This window comes from Dendropsophus ebraccatus, unplaced genomic scaffold, assembly GCF_027789765.1.
Source record: "Dendropsophus ebraccatus isolate aDenEbr1 unplaced genomic scaffold, aDenEbr1.pat pat_scaffold_1243_ctg1, whole genome shotgun sequence".
In the NCBI taxonomy this organism is placed as follows: Eukaryota; Metazoa; Chordata; class Amphibia; order Anura; family Hylidae; genus Dendropsophus; species Dendropsophus ebraccatus.
In genome coordinates this window covers 602-18,710 of record NW_027208660.1, presented here as the reverse complement: position 1 = coordinate 18,710, position 18,109 = coordinate 602, and the positions used below count along the sequence as shown (strand labels likewise).

Genomic DNA, 18,109 nt, shown 5'->3' with positions numbered 1-18,109 from the left:
TTCTTTAAATATGGAGCCACTATTGTAGCCGCAGGTTGGCTACGCTGACGATGCTCCAGCGTCATCTCAGCCAATCAGTGGCTAAAGCAGTGTCCCTGCTCAGCTGCTCATGAGAAGGAGACAGGGAGAAGAACGGATGGTAAGTTAAGCTCACCCCTTTCCTGGAACGAAGCACAGTCTGACCCACAGAGGGTTCAGTTAACCCCCTGGTGACCAGTGGCGATTTTTTTTTTCTTCCTGAAAAGCGCCACTAAAAACCACCATATGCATAACCTATGGCATATTTTAGTAGAGCTGAAGCCTTCCATTGAAGTCTTTGGGAGAAAAACGCTGCAGTTTCCCCCAAAAAATGCCAAAACCTCAGCCTGCTGCATTTTTCTAAAATTGCCAAAGAGCAGCAAAAATATATCTTGCAAATAACATGCAGGGATCCCGCCATGCAGACCCCCACATGCAGGGATCACGACATGCAGACCCCCAAGGACTATGATCACACTGCAGCCATAGGCTCTGTAAGCATATCCTTCCAAGATCAGATCCCACAATAACATTCCCTATTGCCAATAATAATGCCCCAGCAGCTAGATATGCCACCTGCGGCCAGATACAGTGGTCCCTGTAGACAGATAGGCCCCCTATAGCCTGTAATAATGCCTCAGTAGCTGGATACAATGCTCCCTACAGCCAGATTCAACATCCCATGCAACCAGATATGATCCTTATGACCAAATGCAATGTTTCCTCCTAGTCAGATACTTTAAAAACAGATACAATGCCCCCTGTAGCCAGATATTCCCCATATAACCAAAAGCAGTGCCTTCCTTGCTAACACAAAGTTAAACTTACCTGCCCATCAATCCATTGTGCCTCCTGTAGCCAGATACGATACCCCATGCAACTACATATGCCCCCTGTAATGAGGTGCAACAGTCAGATATACCTTTGTAATGAGATATGATGCATCTTGTATACAGTTACAATGCCCATGTAGACACAGATGCCCCCTGTAGAGAGATACAATTTCTTAAGTAGCTAGATATGAACCCTGCAGCCACATACAATAACCCTATAACCAGATACATTACCCCTTGCTACTAGATATGCTACCTGGATCAAATTCCATGTCTGCTATAGCCAGATACAGTGTGCCCCTGTAGTCAGATAGAATCCCCCTATAACAAGTTAGAATGACCCTTACAACTAGATATGCCCCCTGTAACAAGTGTATTGAGGAGTGTAGGGGACTGGACTACTCAATACACATATTTGGTATAATGGCCGCCTATGGCAAACTGTGCACAATAATCAAGATGAACGTAAACACTAAACCCCAAAAGAGACCTGAACCCTACACAGGCAGAGCAGGCGGGAAAGAAGCGGCAAATATGTAATAATAATCACTTATTACCCTTATATAAAACTATTAATAAAATAGTAATTATATAGGGAAAAATATTCTTATAGGAAGGGGCTGAAACCTTTTGCTAAATGTTTTTTTGTTTGTTTGAGCAACATTATCAAGTATTAGTATAAACCATATTAAAATACTACAGCCGAGCGCATAGACCAAGATCTTATTCATCCAAACAAAAATAGAAATTCCCGCCAATGGCCAATTGTTCATTATGTATGTAATGTTTATATCAGTGATATTGCATTATATGGTTAGTACAAGTGTTTGTATCCAGATGTTTAAATAAAGTTTATTTAAAAAACAAAACAAAAGAAATATGACATCATAATAGAACAGCTACTGGGCCCTTCAGAGCTTTATTAGGAGTTGGATCGTAAGTACACACATCCATTGGCTCCTGGTATTTTTTGTTATTTTCTACTTTTCAATCAGTTTTCTCCATGTAATCTTTATTTTTTTCACACACACAGGTGATTTCTGCGAGAGATTGGCGACAGGAGGCGATTTAGAGAAATGGAGGAAGAGCCGAAGATGGACGTGGAGCAGTCCGTAGAGGAAAAGGACGTTCCAGTTGTCTACGAGGAACATGTGAGTGAGAATTCCCCATCCAGTATAGCAGGGTATAGCAGATAGGATACACTGTGGGATGTTTAGAGATGGGGTTGTGTACATAGTGGGGTGTCCTGTCCAGGAGTATCTGTACCTGTAGATACTCCTCCCTGGTCACATGATCACATAGGTGCCCCCCCCCCCATAGGAGACAGTGGTGATGGGAGGAGATGTGTAGAATGGGGAGCTATAAATACCTTACACCCTGTTACTTATTCCCCATGTTCAGCCATTTCCAACTGCCATTTTGCCATGTTCCATGCAGGGGGCGGGGCTTAGTTGGCCATGATAACTGCTGGGTGGTGGCTGTGGTCTATGGCCGGGCTCATGCACTGTGTGTGTTATGTGATCTCCAGCACCTCTGCGGACATAGGAAGGAATATACTCCTATAAGGTGGAGAGGGAAATCACATAGCACACATACATGGGCCTGGCCTAAGACTTTATCCAGATGTGCAGTAATATGTGACAATGCTATCACTGGGTCAGGATCTACTGTGTGATCTGTCATGCTAATTAAATAAAATAATTATAATAATAATATATGTGGTACAAGATGGGAGTTGTAGTTATGCAAACAGGAAAGCTCCAAGCTGTAAAACTACAAGTCCCATAAAGTATAGTCCCCACAACATAATCATGGGAGTTGTAGTTCTTCAACTTGGAGCTCTCATGTTTGCATAACTACAAGCCCCATCCTCATGTTGTGGTGACAGTACAAGATGGGAATTGTAGTTCTGCAACCTGGAGCTTTCCAAGTTACCTAACTACAACTCCCATCATGTAATGTCACCAGGACATAATGGTAGTTGTAGCTGTGCAACAGCTGGGGGCCACAGTAGATGGAAAGTGACATAGGGGGTGACAGGGAAGCCTGGAGGGAAATCCTCCCGACACATTACAGAGATGCTGAGATGCTGGTAAGCAAGGGGGGTGCTGCTGCACATTGTCCCTCTATGGGCTCTACAGGCAGACGAGGAAGCCTGGAGTGGAATCCCCCCGTCTTACAGCGCCACAGAGATGCTGGGGCCCTGAGGATGACCGGAGCCGCCACTCCTCTTTTGCACAGTGAAATCCCACGCACCCACACATTAAGGAGCTGCTGAAACACGTGCGCGGGGCAGGGGGGGAGGCTGAGTTGCAATACATTGTCATGGCTATACGGGCAGATGGGGAAGCCTGTAGTGGAATTCTCCCCCAACCGCAACATCTCCTCCATGCTGTAATGGGGGAGGATTCCACTATAGGCTTCCCCGCCTGCCTGTAGAGCCAGGACAATGTCATGCAGCACAGTGGCCGACAGAGACAGCAGCCGGCCATCTTCCATAGCGGCCGATAGACACAGCAGCCGGCCATCCTCCATAGCGGTCGGCAGACACAGCAGCCCGGCCATCCTCCATAACGGCCGATAGACACAGCAGCCCGGCCATCCTCCATAGCGGCCAACAGACAGAGCAGCCCGGGCATCCTCCATAGCGGCCAACAGACACAGCAGCCCGGCCATCCTCCATAGTGGCTGACAGACACAGCAGCTCGGCCATCCTCCGTAGCGGCCAACAGATAGAGCAGCCCGGCCATCCTCCATGGCGGCCGACATAGACAGCAGCCGGCCATCCTCCATAGCGGCCGACAGACAGAGCAGCCGGCCATCCTCCGTAGCGGTCGGCAGACACAGCAGCCCGGCCATCCTCCATAATGGCCGATAGACACAGCAGCCCGGCCATCATCCATAGCGGCCAACAGACAGAGCAGCCCGGCCATCCTCCATAGCGGCTGACAGACACAGCAGCTCGGCCATCCTCTGTAGCGGCCAACAGATAGAGCAGCCCGGCCATCCTCCATGGCGGCCGACAGAGACAGCAGCCGGCCATCTTCCATAGCGGCCGATAGACACAGCAGCCGGCCATCCTCCGTAGTGGTCGGCAGACACAGCAGCCCGGCCATCCTCCATAACGGCCGATAGACACAGCAGCCTGGCCATCCTCCATAGCGGCCAACAGACAGAGCAGCCCGGACATCCTCCATAGCGGCCAACAGACACAGCAGCCCGGCCATCCTCCATAGCGGCCAACAGACAGAGCAGCCCGGCCATCCTCCATAGTGGCTGACAGACACAGCAGCTCGGCTTCCTCCGTAGCGGCCAACAGATAGAGCAGCCCGGCCATCCTCCATAGTGGCTGACAGACACAGCAGCTCGGCCATCCTCCGTAGCGGCCAACAGATAGAGCAGCCCGGCCATCCTCCATGGCGGCCGACAGAGACAGCAGCCGGCCATCCTCCATAGCGGCCGACAGACAGAGCAGCCCGGCCATCCTCCATAGCGGCCGGCAAACACAGCAGCCGGCCATTCTCCATAATAGCCGACAGACAGAGCAGCCCGGCCATCCTTCATAGCGGCCGACAGACACAGCAGCCTGGCCATCCTCTATAGCGGCTGACAGACACAGCAGCCCGGCCATCCTCCATAGTGGCCGACAGACACAGCAGCCCGGCCATCCTCCATAGCGGCCGACAGACACAGCAGCCCGGCCATCCTCCATAGCGGCCGACAGACACAGCGCTGTGAGTAATGAGGAAATGAAGATGTCGCTGAAACAGGAAGTAAATAAGTTTTTGAATGAATCGATGCAGGTGTATGGGGGCTGCACGGGGGGGGGGGTTAAAATAATTAAATAAAAACACAACAGGGCGAAGTAATAGCACATCCTACAGATGTAAGAATAAATGTTATTTTTTGCATTATTACTGAGCTCTCCTTTATATAAATAAAAATAAATGTTACGTATACTTATAAAGTAGACTGTACTCTGATTTGTTGTTAGGTGTAACATCCATTTACTGTCAGATAGCTGCTATACTGTAAGACTAGACTGACACATGTGCAGTGTGGACACAACATTACAGACACCATAAATCCTGTTATAACCACAAAGGAGGGACACAGACTGTAAAACTGGGGGTAGCAGTAGCTGTAGGAATGGGGCTAGTGGTAGATTGAGTGATGGGGGTAGTGGCAGCTGTAGGGCCAGGGGTAGTAGGAGCTGTACAACTGGGGCTAGTGGTAGCTTTAGTGATGGGGGTAGTGGCAGCAGTAAAGCTGGAACAAGTGGTAGCTGTAGGGCTGGGGGTAGTGGTAGCTGTAGGGCTGGGGGTAGTGGCAGCAGTAAAGCTGGAACAAGTGGTAGCTGTAGGGCTGGGGGTAGCAGGAGCTGTAGGTCTGGGGGTAATGGTAGCTGTAGGGCTGGGGATAGTGGTAGCTGTAGGTCTGGGGTTAATGGTAGCTGTAGGGCTGGGGGTAGTGGTAGTTGTAGGGCTGGGGGTAGTGGTAGCTGTAGGGCTGGGGGTAGTGGCAGCAGCAGGGCAGGGGGTAATGGTAGCTGTAGAACTAGGGTAGTAGTAGCTATACAGCTGAGAAGTAGTAGCTATACAGTTGGGGGCAGTAGAAGCTGTAGGGCTGGGTGTCCAATGTGATAGAGACAATGATCGGCCTACCGCCTATAGCAGTGCTTCTCAAACTGTGAGGCGGGCCTCACCAGTGAGGCGCCCCCTAGTTGTTGGTGAGGCCCAGCTGGGAAGCCAGTTTTCACAAAAGTAACTATGATCTGCACAGTCCTCCAAAATCTCCATTTTAGCAACATTATTAATTTATTTTGTACTTGCTTTATTAGCATACAGAGCTTGGGAGATGAGTGAAAGGTAGCCCTAGCATTGTTTTCAGCTTTCAAATGGACTTTCACCACAGATAGTGAGGCCCAGGCATCCTCTTGGTCAGTCTGGTGAGGCCCGGGCATTGCCTTGGTCTGTTGGGTGAGGCTCCAGTAGAAAAAGTTTGAGAAGCACTGGCCTATAGAGATCAGTCCAATATGTGCAAAATTGAGTTCATAAAAGTACCAGCAGGGTGTCCTCTCCACCCTTACTTCATATATAGAAAAAAGAAGATGTGCAGGGCACTCACTGTAAAAATTTTATTTAATCCATGTTAAAAATTCATTCCACGGGTTAAGGACGGCAGGAACGCCAGCACCATGTGGCGGCGTTACAGCTGTTTCGAGTACGTCAGTATGCTTCTCCAGACACCTGGTGCTGCCGTTCCTGTTGTCATTATCCCTTGTAATGGATTTTTAACATGGATTAAATAAAAGTAAAGTTTTACAGTGAGTGCCCTGCACATCTTTTTTCTATATATGAAGAGCCTGTACTTCTTACTATTTTGGAGAGCTTGGGGAAGTAGTAGCTGTAGGGCTGGGAGTAGTAGTAGCAGTAAGGCTGGGAGTAGTAGTAGCTGTAGTACTGGGGGTAGTAGTAGCAGTAGGGCTGGGAGTAGTAGTAGTAGCTGTAGGGCTGGGGGTAGTAGTAGCAGTAGGGCTGGGAGTAGTAGTAGCTGTAGCGCTAGGGGTAGTAGTAGTAGCGGTAGGGCTGGGGTAGTAGTAGCAGTAGGGCTTTGGGTAATAGTAGCAGTAAGGCTGGGAGTAGTAGTAGCTGTAGGGCTGGGAGTAGTAGTAGTAGCTGTAGGGCTGGGAGTAGTAGTAGTAGCTGTAGGGCTGGGAGTAGTAGTAGTAGCGGTAGGGCTGGGGGTAGTAGTAGCAGTTGGGCTTTGGGTAATAGTAGCAGTAAGGCTGGGAGTAGTAGTAGCTGTAGGACTGGGGATAGTAGTAGCAGTAGGGTTGGGAGTAGTACTAGCTGTAGGGCTGGGGGTAGTAGTAGTAGGTCTAGGGATAATTGTAGCAGAAGGGCTTGGACAGGTAGTTTTACAGGCAGCTGTGTTAGGGAGGGGCAGGGAATTGCGCCGGGTCCTTAACCGCTCTCCGGTGGCCTCTGTGTGTCTCTCCAGCTTCTTCCACTGATCTTCTTCCTCAGAGCCCGGCTGCTACGCTATCCTTGCTGGGCCGGAGTCTGGTTAACATCATGCAGTAGTTTTTGTTTTTTGGATACTTGTTGGAAATCCAGCCTAAAGGCCACGTTCACACAAGGCATGAACATCAGCCGGTATTTGACACAGCCGGTGTTTTATGTTTTAAACAAAAGCTGATGTCTCAGATGTTCACAAGGCCAATACTGTAGTATCGGCCAGGTCACCATCTCTTCATTTAAATTCGAATGCGGGCACATTTGGGTGTGCCCATAGTCCTTTACATTGTGCGGACAGGCTATCTTGTGCAGCCGCTTTTCACTGAATAGCGGCCACACAAAATAGACTCATCAATTATTTTTTGCAGACGCAGAGAACCACAGCAATAGTGTATACACAACGGCAGTGATTCCATACAGTGTAATGTCATTGTGCACTGTCAATAATACACATAGTAGCAACATAGTAGCTACAAACAATGTATGATAGCAAATGCAACATCAACCAATAAACAAGCAGGTGTGAATGGGATGGGATGCACGCCAGTATAGATAGGTACAGGAGCTATTAACCCTGTTAAGCCCTGAACATGGTGCACCAATCTACCCCTCCTCACCGAGGGAACCATCGGAGTAGACGCCCTTATAATGGCGGCTCCTGCCCTGTGCTGTCCCTACTCCCAGACCCTACACTTACCCTTATGCAGCTCCCTACACAGCATTTCATGTACAAAGGACTTGTCAGGGGAGGATGATAGATCCCGGGTATAGCACTGCATCGGGGTCCGGTACTGTGTGCATCTGGCCTCAATAAACGTGGCACATCACAGCAGTGGCCGGAGTGCCTGGAGGACACTAATAGCCTGATCTAGTCGTGTCACACAGCCACAGATCAGGCTATTAGTGTCCTCCAGGCATTCCGGCCACTGCTGTGATGTGCCACGTTTATTGATGCCGGACGCACACTGTACAGGACTCCGATGCAGTGCTATACCCGGGATCTATCATCCTCCCCTGACGAGTCCTTTGTAGATGAAACGCCGTGTAGGGAGCTGGATAAGGGTAAGCATAGGGTCTGGGAGTAGGGACAGCACAGGGCAGGAGCCGCCATTATAAGGGCGTCTACTCCGATGATTCCCTGAGTGAGGAGGGGTAGATTGGTGCACCATGCTCAGGGCGTAACAGGGTTAATAGCTCCTGTACCTATCTATACTGGCGTTCATCCCATCGTGTTTACACCTGCTTGTTTATTGGTTGATCTTGCATTTGCTATCATACATTGTTTGCAGCTACTTTGTTGCTTCTATGTGTATTATCGCACCTGACTGAGTGATGCATGATGATACTGTGGTCTATCTGTATATAGTTTTTGTGGTTTGGTTTTGCTGTGGAGGTGAGCACACACACTGTTCTTAATTAGTTTTTTATCTATATTTAAAAAAGTTATATATTACTACCAATAATACTATGTTTTCTCCTGGTATACAGGTCAGCTTATTTGTCTGTATATATGTGAAGATTAGGGAAATAAATGACTGATACATATAAAATACAATTTTATAACTGTACAAATGGCCATCAGCAAAGACACAGGCTTCCCTTGTATTCTCTCTCTATTACCTATCTGCCTGTGTCTGCAGCTCTGTACCTGGAATGGACCTGACAGATTCTCTGGAAAGCTGAGCCGTGATTGGTTGCTGTGGGCAGCTGACACCAGTTTCAGTTTTAGGCTACGTTCACACATTATATTTTTTATGACAAGATTCTGCCAACAATGGCCGTGTTAGACAACCACTGTTGTTTTAACTGTGTGTGAACATAAACTTCCACAGTTTGATAAATCTGGGTCATAGCTGCCCCCATCCATAAAGAGTGCCCCTATTGTCCTCAGTTTTTCTGTGGTACTGCGGCACATTTACTAGTGATGTGAATAAAGCTGAGTTGTAATACCACATAAAGCCTGAAGATAAGCATGGCGCTGTTCTTAAAAAAGCAGTAGTATTTTTCTAATTCTGGATAAGCCACATAACCCCCTACATCTTGTGCTGATTACTGGATAAAAGCTTACACTGATTTGTTGGATCATTGTCCGCATTTTTCACCCACAACCCCCCACCCCCGCCAAAAGTGATGAGTAAATACGCACATTATACCAGAAATAGATTATGCAGCATATATGAGAGTTTTGTATCTAACAACGTGACACAAATATGATGTATATTACCCCCAATGTGTACTGGATGGGCATTTTAATACAATTATCCGAAATCACTGATCACTGATCTATCTTCATTATATTCATCTGTGGCGCAGGTTTTGGGAGTTTCTACTTTTTATTGATATGCCACCATTTTAATGGCCGCCATATTGGATCAAGGGCAAATTTTTCCAGTGGAAAGGTGGTCACGTAGCATATAAAAAAAGGCAAACCAAGGAAAACATACCAAAGATATGGTTCGGGAACCGAGGTATTACTGCATGTCTGGAACATGGCTGCCATCTTGGAAGCCACAATCAAGATGGTCATGTAGTACATTAAAGATGACTACAATTGTCTTAGAAATCGATTGCTAATACCATATCTGCAATATCTCTTGTGGTTTGAAAGGTATCAACACAGAGGGAGAACTTTATCAAGGCTGTGGCCGGGGCGTATGCCAGGGAGAAGGCGCAGATTTGCCTCTTCTCCCAGGTGTATGCCTGCCATATCCCCCCGCTTGCCTGATGGGCGGTTAGGAAGGGCAGCGGGTTTGGGAGGAGGGATGGTTTTTACATATTGCTGTGCGTAGTCGCAGCCAATGATTTTAGATCAGGATCAAAAGACACGATCATCAGCGATCAACATTGTCATCGCCTGATCATTTTCTTTATTACAAGGAGAAATTGTCTAAATCGTTGTTCCCTGCAGCGGAGGCATAGAGAGATGCAAGAGCGGGCGCCTATTTGAACTTGGCGCGCTGCCTATGCTTCTTCCTGCTGCTGGGAACAGCTGCTCCAGCCCCTGGACCTGTCCCCAGGCTGCCGCCTACACTCCTGGAGTCCCCACGACCCCTGCTAGCTGGTTCGGACACCGGCGACATTCCCAAAGCTGCTACAGTTGCCTCTTGCGTCCACCAGTCTCCCCGACCACCTGATACCCAGGCCGCCCACCTTCCTTCTTGAGCCCCGTCCCAGCTCTCTGGTCCGGCAGCCGCCTGGTGGAGCATACACTGGCCGAAGCTTCTTCCCGACAGGGCTCACCTCCACTGGCCTTTCTGACCTCCTGGGACCTCTGACCAAGCCCCTGCCATCCTCCTCCAATGCCTGCTGCGGTGCCAAAATCAAGTAGTGATTTCAAGTTTAAACAGCGGTCGCTATTGCCTCTCTCTCTACCTCTGTTGCATGGAACACCCATTTAAAACAGGGATTCCCCTCAGGGTAATCCCCACTCTAAACAGGTGTTCCCTGCAGCCACAGCAGAGAGAGAGGCAGTACCGCTGGCTACTTGGTGCCGCTACTTGATTTTGGCTTTGCAGTGGGCATTGGAGGAGGATGGCAGGTGCTTGGTCAGAGGTCCTAGGAGGTCGGGAAGGCCGGTGGAGGTGAGCCCTGTAGGAGTGAAGCAGCAGACGTGGCCGGTGTATGCTGCGCCAGAACAACGACGGATGGGGCTCAAGAAGGGTGGCGGGCGGCCTGGGGACGGGTACTGGGAGGTCAGGGAGACTGGCAGAGGAGAGCACTGTGGTGTGGAGGGGCAGCTGCAATCGTTTGGTCCTAACCCAAAAACATTGGCCGGCGATTGCGCATTGCTATGTGTAATAACGATGCACGGCCAACGGCTGATGAATGTGTAAGGAAAATAATAAAGTATATACTTACCTCTGCACACTGCCCGATGCTTCTGCCTGTGATATTTTCCTGGCTTTTGCCTGCTGTCCGCAGAAGCCAGGAAGACACTGGGGCGCAGGCAGAAGCACCGGGGAGTGTGCAGAGGTAAGTATATGCTTTATTCATTTAGACTTTTAGAATATGTTCACACATTGTACGAACAACGGCCATTGTTGCATTGAAAACAGCATTGAAGTCAATGTAGAACGGCAGGAAATAATTGAGATATCAATTATTTCTATGGCCATAGAAAAAACAACAAGCAAATAGCTCAGATGTACACAGACGTTTCATGCTCGGCAATATACCAATGTCCTCTGCTTACTCTCTCTATTTCCTATTTCAGGCTGCACAGGATGACGGCGAGGGTGAGTTTTTCCTGTCTATAACATCACCTCCATAGATTTCATGTCTAACATCTCATCATATATATGACACCAGTCCCCTACCCCATTGCTGTGAAACATTGTGAAAGTTACATGATGGGGTTAAAAGACATATTTAAATCTAACACTTTTCTTTTTTTTTTTTTTCTTTTAGATGGAGGATCGGATTCCGGGTAAGTAAATCTTTACTGAAAATGTAACTTGTGTGACCCTATAATTCCTCCACTATAGACACCGATCAGCGCCAGGATGTCTCTATATAACTTGTCTTCTTATTGATGAGGTTCTGCCAGAAAACTGCTGTCTGTAATGTGTGTTAGGTTCTCACTATCTTCTCTATTCTATCCCTAACAGCAGTGAGGAAGACACCGCGGAGGAGGAGGAGGTGGATTCGGAGTAAGTATCTCATAGTAAAATACAATAATATAATAGTTATATCAGTCACAAAGACATGTTTATTGTTCAGAGTTTTTTTTTTTTAATGGGGTAGTTAAAAAAAAAAAAAAAAAAATCTTTTAAATCAACTAGTGCCACAAAGTGCCAGAAATTTGTATTTTACTTCTATAAAAAAAAAGCTCCAGTACTTCTCAGCTGCTGTACGCCCTGCAGGAGGTGGTGTATTCTTTCCAGTCTGACACAGTGCTCCCTGATGCCACCTCTGCCTGTGACAGGAACTGCCCAGAGCAGCAGCAAATCCCCATAGAAAACCTCTCCTGCTCACCTGACTGGAAAAAATACACCACTTCCTGCTGGACATACAGAAGCTGATAAGTACTTAAGAGTTGAGATTTTTAATGGAAGTAAATTGCAAATCTCAGGCATCAGTTCATTTGAAAGAAAAAAATGTTTGCTGAACTACCCCTTTAATTCCACATTATTTGGTTTTTTTTTTCAGCAAACTTTGTAGCATTTTATTTAAATGTAAAACTAAAACTGTAACTTGTGTGACCCTATAATTCCTCCCCTATAGACACCGATCAGCGCCAGGATGTCTCTATATAAACTGTCTTCTTATTAAAATTGTGCCAGAAAACTGCTGTCTGTAATGTGTGTTGGGTTTTCACTATCTTCTCTATTCTATCCCTAACAGGAGCCAGGACGACACCGAGGAGGAGGAGGAGGATATGGAGGATTCGGAGTAAGTATCTCATAGTAAAATATAATAATGTAAAAAAAAATCTTCCAAATCAACTAGTATTAAAGTTCTGCCAGAAAACTGCTGTCTGTAATGTGTGTTAGGTTTTCACTATGTTCTCTTTTCTATCCCTAACAGCAGTGATGAAGACATCGAAGAAGAGGAGGAGGATTCGGAGTAAGTATCTCATAGTAAAATATATTATAATAATATATTGGTTATATCAGTCACATAGACATGTTTGCAGGGAGGTCTCGTCTTAAAGGGAACCAATCAGCACATTTGGGCTGATATGGTTCCCTGGAGCACTGTATACAGCTCCTGAGCAGCCTGGGCACATACCAGCCGCAGCAGAAGCTGTATACCAGGGAAAAAGAGGTTTGACTACTAGAGCGCGCAGCAGGCAGAGACGGGGAGGTAGTCATCTGGGTGCACATATCTAGTCACCGCTGTCTGCCTGTCAGCACACTCGTCAGAATGATTGACAGGAAGAGAGGCCAGTAACAACAAGCCTACAAAAATGAGTGTTTTTTTTTATTAGTTTTTTTTTTTTTTTAAAGGAATAGTTCAGTAAAAAAATATCTTTCAAATCAACTGGTGCCACAAAGTGCCAGAGATTTGTAATTTACTTCTATTAAAAAAACTCTTCAAGTAGGTATCAGCTGCCACCTCTGTCTGGGACGGGAACTGTCCAGAGAAGCAGCAAATCCACATAGAAAACCTCACAAGCTCTACAGACTGGAAAGAATACACCACTTCCTACAGGACATACAGCAGCTGATAAGTAATGGAAGAGTTGAGATTTTTAATGGAAGTAAATTACAAATCTCTGGCACTTTCTGGCACCAGCTGATTTCAAAGAAAATTTTTTGCTTGCTTTTACTTGCATTTTTTCTAGCAAACTTTGCAGCATTTTCTTTAAATGTAAAATTAAAACATAAAACTTGTGTGACCCTATAATTCCTCCCCTATAGACACTGATCATGGTGAGAATGCCTAAATTGTCTTCTTATTGATGAAGTTCTCCTAGAAAACTGATGTCCCTTGATGTGTGTTAGGTTTTCACTATCTTCTCTATTCTATCCCTAACAGGGATGAAAAAATCAGGGAGGAGTTCGAGAACTGGGTGTAAGTATCTCATAGTAATATATGTTACAGTAATATTATAGTTGCATCAGTCACAAAGACATGTTTGTAGGGGGTCTCGTCTAAAACCAACAAGCCTATGCTCCACGCTCCCTGGTGCTTCTGCCTGCTCCTCGGTATCTTCCTGGCAGCAGCAGCAGCAGCCAGGAAGATACCGGGCAGCGAGCAGAAGCACATGTATACCGGGAAGCGAGCAGAAGCACATGTATATACTTTATATATAAGGACTGCTTGGACATCGCCAAAGATATAAACAGCCCTTGCTGCTCTATTATTGAGGCGTGTATTAGGCTCAGTAAATGATTGACAATCTAGCAGGTCGGCACTCATTTACATTGCCGATTAGTCCGTGTAACATGGCCCTTTGTCTCAACTAAGTCTCCTCTATCATCATGACTGACGGCCAAGCCAAAACAATCAGTCAAGTTGATAGGGGAAAGGCAGGGGGGAATCGGAGCGGTGGCACTTTAGAGGTTAAGCCGCGCCTTTAAGACACTTACTCAGGTACACAGAAGGGACAACTAGCAACGTCACCTTGGGTATGTTAAAAAATGTCCATTGGTTAAATATAAGAAAAGTAAGAAGACTTTTTTAAAGGTGCACTCACATATTGTACGTTAAACATAGTTTAACCAAGATTTTACGCAAATTTTTCAAATATTTAAACCCAAATACCCAGTGCTAAGAGCGCTTTTATAGTCAGATCATCTGTTTTAATAAATCTGGGCAGTGGATTTCCAATTTACCAGTTTCTATAAAACCTCCCCAATATGCAGCACTTGGAGGACTGACTAATATTTCCTTTATAATATGCAATTTTTTTGTCATGTAATAGGTGGAAGATGAAGATCATGGATGCGCCATGGATGTTCAGGTAATAACACTACATCAAAAAACAGCAATGACATCAAATAAATCATTTTTACCATAGTTTGTTTGTTTCTGTTTTTTACTTGCTTCACCCCATAAAAGAATAGAATAAAAAGTGATCATATGTGGCCTAGAATGCACACAAAAAAAACAAACATCAACATTTCACACAAAAATATGTTAGCACCCCAAGCCCTCTGCAAATTGATATGAGGCCTAGATAATATCCTAAATAAAAGGGGACCCCTAAATCCACTAGGTGCTCCTTGGTGTCTAAGACCTATGTGTCAGACATGTGGAGCTCTAGAGACGCTATTAACAGATTTCTCAAACTTCAGAATCAGGGAATAAATATGGAGTTGCAGTTCTCTGCCAACACCGGCTGCTATGTTACAGAGAGAAAAAACTATTAAACTAGAAAATGAGGGAATAAAAAAAAAAAAAATTTAATTAATTTTGACACAAGTTGATTTGCTTTTTTTTTCCTCAGGAGGGGGTGCAAGTTTAGGGGGTGCAGGTTTTGAAATAGGGTGGTTCCAAAATATTTTTTACATTTTCATTGAAATATCGAAACTGCTACTAAATGTTTAAGCTCTTAAACGTTCTAAACAAAATTTAAAAATTAAATATAAAATTTTGCCAACATAAGGTAACTATTCTGTAAATTATCAATAATAATTAATTTATCAGGCAAGTAGAGAATTTCAACTAAAATCCTATGTGTTCAAGAAATTTTAGATTTTTTAGGGTACGTTCACACGTACTGGATCCGCAGGGTATTTCACGCTGCGAGTTTGCAGCGAAATCCACTGCGGATTCAGTATTGTGAAGGTGAATGGGTCCCATAAACGCAGCGGATCCACCGCCGCCCGCCACAGCCTGCAGCCCCGTCCCTGAGCATACATTACCTGCTCGGCGCCGCGGCATTGTGAGGCTCCCCTCGCTCCTCTTTAGCCAATCAGTGCACGGCAGCACTGATTGGCTTAAGAGAAGTGAGGGGAGCCGGGAGCCTCACACAGCCGTGGCCCCGCTGCATGTATGGGACCCATTTACCTTCACAGTACTGAATCCGCAGCGGATCTGGTACATGTGAACACACCCTGTTTTACAAAAAAACACTGCCACTTGATGTGTCATGGAACACAATGTCAGAATCACTTAGAGGCATAAAAAAAAGTTACTGCCATGAAAAATTGTTCATGTCAAATTTTAAAAATAGGGCAACAGTGTTAGGGAGACAACTGGCAGTGATGATAAGGGGTTAATAAATATCATTAGTGGAATTCATGTTTTTATTGAGACGTCACAATAAATAACATTTTCTGAAAGTTTCAAATGGGACAAAGTAAAAATCATCCTAACCAAACCTATGTTCTCTGTTACAGGAAGGGCCGGTTTCCACTACGAACTTGGCACCCTAACCTGCAGACCATCATGTAAGTATGAAGAAGAGATAAAATCATCTACATTATATGGGTTGACAGTATGAGTCCATGGAGATCAGAGTTCCCCACTCAAAACTCTGTGTAGTCACATATCCCCAAAATCTATGGGGCAGATTTACCAATGTGCGCCCCTGGGCATACACGGGTCTTAATAGATCTTCATATATGTATAAATATGAGCTGGTTTATATTCTATATTCAGTGAAGTTGACGAAGACGTGGACGAGGAGGAGGCGGCGGACATCCCCAGGTGAGGGCTCAAAGCTTATAGTGTTGTATGTTTATTTTTTCACCATCCAGTATAGAGAGAGGAGCTGCGGGAGGACAGGATAGGGGGCGCTCTAGTTAGACATAGCATCATATTTTTCCATTTATTTGAACAGCATTTATTCACATACCAAACTGCTGACACTGTGAGATAGCCATTAAGGTCCCCATACACTTCATACTTTAGTTTACTTGACATATATAGTACCACTATGGTCAACACAATGTACAATTCATTACCTTTGTAATCACTTTCTTTACAATAAACTCTATAATCTGTAATATAACAATATATTTATATATGAGATGGTTTTCATTCTATACACAGAGAAGAGGAAGAAGAGGAGGACGAGGCGACCACCGAGGAGATCCCCAGGTAATGAAACAAAGCTTATAGTATTGTGAATACATGTTTTTTTGTCTGTTCCCGACATATATAGTACTATCATGGTAAATGCATACAGCAATGTACAGCTCAATCCATTACCTTTGCAATCACTTTCTTTACAATGAACCATATAATGTGTGATATAATAATACATTTATATATGAGATGGTTTACATTCTATACACAGAGAAGAAGAGGAGGACGAGGAGGCGACGACTGAGGAGATCCCCAGGTAATGAAACAAAGCTGATAACATTGTGAATACAAGGATTTGTTATTTACCATCCTGTATAGAGAGGACAGGGGGCGCTCTATTTGGAGGTGGATCTAATTTCTATTGTGGGTAATGGTGAATATTATATTACTGCAGGTGTGAATAGAGCTGGTAATAAATGCTGGAAGGATAGAACTAGACCTGACTATAATACATGTAGCTGCAGGAGCTGATGGCCCAGCTATAGGAATACATTTGCTTTATATTGTTTCTATATAATGTGCTCAGAAATTCTGGTTTCCTTACACTAACCATTGATTTCCCTCCATTTCTTGGTCACTTCTCCTCAGCAGAAGCAGCAGCAGGAGGAGATCCATCTTATCCAGGTAAATATATGGATGATACACTTACATGATAACACACCTCTATTGCTGCACTGTATATCCTCATGTCATCACTATATATTATATTACCAGTCACATATAATAACCATGAAAGGCCTCATGTACATAATACAGACATACAAGTAACATGGTGCCGCCTGTATCTCACCCACTAGGATAGCACTGAGTCCCCTCTCTCCAGTGTAATGTCTATTCCCCATCACTGCTGACGGGTCTGATCTCAGGAAAGTCATGCTGGTTTTTCTCCTTCCCTTATAGACTGCGGGCGCTGTTCTGCTGCTGCTGCGCCACCAAGGAGGAGTAAAGGTGAGTACCCAAAATCCCATCACACCTCAGATCACTTTTATTCTGACTGTATATTCATATGGAGCCTATATATGTAACCTGTCATTATTAACACATTGCTTGTTATATATCCTATCTAGGTAACACCGGCCCGCCAGAGTGAGGAGAAGACACCCGACCATCCGGAGCTGTCTGGAGGAGGAGGCGTCCGCAACATCAAGTGGTAAATGGGACGCCCATAACATCCGGAGGATACATTTACCACACATGGGGGAGGAGGAGCCCCCTTTTACCATCAGAGATAGGAGGAATAGACACTCACAACACCTAGAGGAGGTGCCCTTAAAGGGGTTATCTTGGTAACTAAAAAGGCGTTTCCTTCCTCGCCGGCGTCTCACTTCTAGTTTGGTCTCCTCTCACACCATCATCTTCTTATCTGGCAAAACGGAGGCGGCCTGAGACAGTGGGCCAGGTACTTTGTTGTGATTGTTGCATGCGGGTGAAACCAGTGGCGGTCAATGTACAAACAATGTTGCCAATGTCATCACAACATTGCGCGTACATTGACCACTGCTGGCGGTGAGTTTCAACCACATGTGGTGATCACACCATAGTACCTGATCTACTGTCTCAGACCTTTGCCAGGTCAGAAGATGTTGGGATGAGATGAGTCCGAACTGGAAGTGAGATGCTGGTAATGGTGGAAATATCTTTTCAGCTCCCCAGATAACCCCTTTTAACATCTAGAGGCAAATAGGGGCCCATAACATCAGGAGGATTTATTTGCCTCTCATGGGGGAAGGAGGAGCCCCCTTTACCATCAAAAATAGG

The 18,109-nt window shown here is 45.5% G+C and overlaps 1 protein-coding gene across 1 annotated transcript; it reads left to right on the top strand.

Moving 5' to 3' along the window:
* The first annotated feature begins 437 nt into the window (after positions 1 to 437).
* On the top strand, positions 438 to 17,578 carry LOC138775012 (major centromere autoantigen B-like). The gene is made up of 14 exons (XM_069955770.1): positions 438 to 512; positions 10,793 to 10,843; positions 11,085 to 11,106; positions 11,279 to 11,297; positions 11,479 to 11,520; positions 12,398 to 12,436; positions 13,352 to 13,387; positions 14,241 to 14,279; positions 15,661 to 15,711; positions 16,316 to 16,363; positions 16,563 to 16,607; positions 16,940 to 16,975; positions 17,252 to 17,299; positions 17,419 to 17,578. Exons 1-13 carry the CDS (start codon positions 438 to 440, stop codon positions 17,295 to 17,297), a joined length of 549 nt encoding a protein of 182 aa, XP_069811871.1. The 3' UTR covers positions 17,298 to 17,299; positions 17,419 to 17,578.
* The last annotated feature ends 531 nt before the right edge of the window (positions 17,579 to 18,109 follow it).